Source organism: Helianthus annuus, chromosome 9 (assembly GCF_002127325.2).
Source record: "Helianthus annuus cultivar XRQ/B chromosome 9, HanXRQr2.0-SUNRISE, whole genome shotgun sequence".
Lineage (NCBI taxonomy): Eukaryota > Viridiplantae > Streptophyta > Magnoliopsida > Asterales > Asteraceae > Helianthus > Helianthus annuus.
In genome coordinates this window covers 54,519,814-54,523,950 of record NC_035441.2, presented here as the reverse complement: position 1 = coordinate 54,523,950, position 4,137 = coordinate 54,519,814, and the positions used below count along the sequence as shown (strand labels likewise).

Here is a 4,137-nt window from a genome sequence, read left to right as displayed (position 1 = left end):
TCTCACATATAAAGGCCGCTACCTTATTCTTCAACTTATTCATACGGTCATGGTATAAAGTTGGCTGCCAATGCTCTGGTTACTCATCCAATGGACCCGAGTCCCATTTTGGCTTTTCAGCCGGGTCCAACTCCATTTCTTCCTCACTTTCACTTTCACTTTCATCAATTCAACCCATGTATTGTCTCTTCCATGGTTGTTGTTCCGGCTGTTTGCCCTTTCCCTTCGATGACGAGGATGAACTAGCTCCGGTCTTTTCTTTTGTTCGTGCCATTTCCTACACACATTAGAGCAAACAACACAACCAAACGCAAACATTAGTCTTCTCTCCCCACAATATCCCCACACTTGTTTGTTACCATGGTTGTAGATGTTAGTGAACCAAAAATTTATAAAGAATTTTTCAAAAATCGGGCATGGTGTCTCTACAATGTAGAGATTCCCAAAAGTTCACTACTTTACTATCAATCCTACATCTACAAGCCATAACCATGTTCAAGTAACAAATAACAAGTCAAAACTATGAACAAACAAGTGGGTATGAACAAATAACCTAAATAACCTTACTTTTCACAATGTATCATCAAAATATAACAAATAAGCTTCCATACCTTGGTTTGAAGATACTAACACACTTGTGAAACAAAAACTTCAAAAACCCCTAAAATTTTCGGAACTAGGGTTTGGAATTCGAATCCGAAAACTTCGTTTTTCACCAATCTCTTCTCAAAATCAGAAAGTGCATGAAAAATTAGCCAAAATAGACTCCGATTTCACTTGATTTGGTTGAAAATTGAGAAAGTTATGAGGCTTGAAAGATGAAGAATGTTGGGGATCTTGTGGGGTTAGAGAGAGATGATAGATGAAAGAGATGGATGAGAAAGATGAAGAAAGAATGAGTGGTTGGGGAGTATTTTCGGTATTAATGATTATTTAATTAATTTTTTTTTATGAAACGCACGAACTCAGCCGACCCATCTGATCGCTAGGTCCACCGTAAATTACGGTGGACACCGTAAATTACGGTGGACGCTGGCCACAAACACTCACCGTAACTCAGTAGCCAAATACCGTAAAGCCTAAAGATTTTTTATGGCCACCGTAAATTACGGTGCCACCGTAAATTACGGTGCCACCGTAAATTACGGTGGCATCTGGGCAGTTGTGGTTCGATTAAAAATGTTATTTTAAGTGTGTTTTTTTATATATTTTTTAGTTTTTTCGATTTTTTTGTGTTTTTAAATTTTTTCAAAAACATATAAAAATCACCCTACCCCCTCGAAAGCCCCGTGTTGTCCTCAACACAATGTTAGAGCAATTCGTGACCCGAATGTCCCCACACTTGTTTCAAACACGGATTTCAAGGAAATACGATAATTGTGCAAACTATAAAAAACAAAACAAAATAAAATGCTACTATTTACACTACAAAACCTGGGCCTCTCATGGTTGTTCCTCATCAACCGGGCGTAGAATGTAGCCCACTTTATCAAGCTCCAAGTTGTTTATGTCGTTCCCCTCCAAGTACGGTTTCAACCGGTGACCGTTCACCGTTTGTTGTTTTAATGTTTGCTCGTCCTGGATGTCTACATCACCAAACCTTCCAACTCGCCGGACGACATACGGGCCCATCCATTTACTTTTAAGCTTACCCGCAAACACCTTGAGTCTTGAGTTGTACAACCAAACCTTTTGACCCACTTCAAAGGTTTTCTTTCTCAACTTCGCATCGTGTACCTTCTTGAGTTTATCTTTGTAAGCCGATGCACATTCATATGCCTCATCTCGAAGCTCTTCAATTTCACACAATTGTAGCTTCCTCATCTTCCCCGCTTCGTTGTAATCCGCATTAACCGTAGTGATCGCCCAATAAGCCCTATGCGCTAACTCCATTGGCAAGTGCACCCCTTTCCATACACCATCCGGTAAGGTGTTGTGCCAATAGGAGTCTTGTAGGCCGTTCGGTATGCCCACAACGCATCATCCAATTTACTCGACCAATCCTTCCTATCCATTCTCATCGTCTTCATGAGAATTTCCTTGATTTGACGATTGGACACCTCGACTTGTCCACTCATTTACGGATGGTAGGGTGTGGCAATCCGGTGATTCACGCTATACCTCTTCAACAATTTCCCGAAATTGAAGTTCTTGAAATGCGAACCTCCGTCACTTATGATAACTCTCGGAAGGCCGAACCGGGCGAAGATGTTGGATTGAACAAATTTGCAAACAACCGAATGGTCATTTGTGCGTGTTGCAATGGCTTCAATCCACTTAGAGACATAATCTACCGCCACCAAAATGTATAGAAAACCGTTCGAATTCGGGAAGGGGCCCATAAAGTCAATGCCCCAAACATCAAATATCTCTACAACCAAGATTGGTTGTAATGGCATCTCATCCCTCTTCGATATGCTTCCCATCTTTTGGCAATTGATGCAATTTCTCGCGAACCCACATGCGTCCTTGAAAATAGTAGGCCAATAAAACCCACATGAAAGAACCCGGTAACCTGTTTTGTGCCCGCTAAAATGACCCCCACATGCGGATGAATGGGCATGGGTCAAATTTCCAATACCTCCGTTTCGGGCACACACCTCCTAATAACTTGATCAGGTCCAATTTTGAAAAGATCCGGTTCATCCCAAATATATTGCTTCACTTGGACCATAAATTGTAGTCTTCGCTTTTTAGTCCAATGACTTGGGATGGCACCCGTGGCTAGGTAATTTACATAATGAGCGTACCACGGTGCAACAAAGGTGGAAACGGCTAGGAGTTGCTCGTCGGGAAAACTTTCATTTATTTCGCTAGCATCATCAATCCCTTCAACCGGAATCCGAGACAAGTGATCCGCCACTACATTCTCACTTCCCTTTTTGTCTCGGATTTCTAAGTCAAATTCTTACAACAACAACACCCACCGAACAAAACTTATCTAAAGCATACACCACCGCTAGTAATTCCTTCTCGGTTATGGTGTAGTTCAGTTGCGCTTCAGATAATGTTTTGCTTGCATAGTAAATAACCACCGGTTTCTTGTCAACCCGTTGACCCAAAACTACACCAATAGTAGTGTCGCTAGCGTCACACATAATCTCGAATGGCTTCAACCAATCCGGCGGTTGTAAGATGGGAGCTTTGACCAAATGTTCCTTCAAAACAGTGAAAGCTTGAATACACTCATTAGTAAACTCAAATGGGACATCTTTTAATAGCAAGTTGCATAAAGGTTTGGTAATAACACTAAAACCTTTTATGAACCGTCTATAAAAGCCCGCGTGTCCCAAAAATGACCTTACACCCTTAACATTTTTCGGAGGTGGAAAAGATGCTATTACCCGTATTTTTGCCTTATCCACCTCCATTCCCCTTTCCGAAATTACGTGACCCAACACAATGCCTTCTTGCACCATGAAATGACTTTTCTCCCAACTTAGCACTAAATTTTTCTCAACGCACCTTTTTAAAACTTTTTGTAATTCGTTGAGACAAGCATCAAAACTAGTGCCAAAAATGAAAAATCATCCATGAACACTTCGAGCGACTCTCCAACCATGTCCGAGAAAATACTCATCATACATCGTTGAAAAGTGGCCGGAGCATTGCACAAGCCAAATGGCATTCGCCGAAAAGCAAAAGTTCCATATGGACAAGTGAAAGTGGTCTTGTGTTGGTCATTCGGGTGTATTGCTAATTGATTGTAACCCGAATACCCGTCCAAAAAGCAGTAATATTTTTGACCCGACAATTTTTCAATGATTTGGTCAATAAAAGGTAACGGAAAATGGTCCTTAGAAGTGGCGGCATTCAATTTTCGGTAGTCAATACATACACGCCACCCGGTGACCGGTCGGGTGGCAATTTGTTCACCGCTTTCATCTTTGACTACTTGAATGCCGGCCTTCTTAGGCACAAATTGGGTGGGACTCACCCAAGCAATATCCGAAATTGGATAGATGATTCCCGCATCCAACCATTTTATTACCTCTTTTTTAACTACCTCCCTTAGGTTCGGATTCAATCTCCTTTGAGCTTCTCGTGCCGGCTTTGCATCTTCGGTGGTAATGATTTTGTGCATGACAATAGATGGACTAATTCCTTTGAGATCGGCAATCGTCCATCCAATAGCTC

General features: G+C 41.5%; 1 protein-coding gene across 1 annotated transcript; it reads right to left on the bottom strand.

The window, feature by feature from the left end:
* Positions 1 to 1,443: 1,443 nt before the first annotated feature.
* Positions 1,444 to 1,893, bottom strand: LOC110875771. The gene has a single exon (XM_022123973.1). It carries the CDS (start codon positions 1,891 to 1,893, stop codon positions 1,444 to 1,446), a length of 450 nt encoding a protein of 149 aa, XP_021979665.1.
* Positions 1,894 to 4,137: the final 2,244 nt, after the last annotated feature.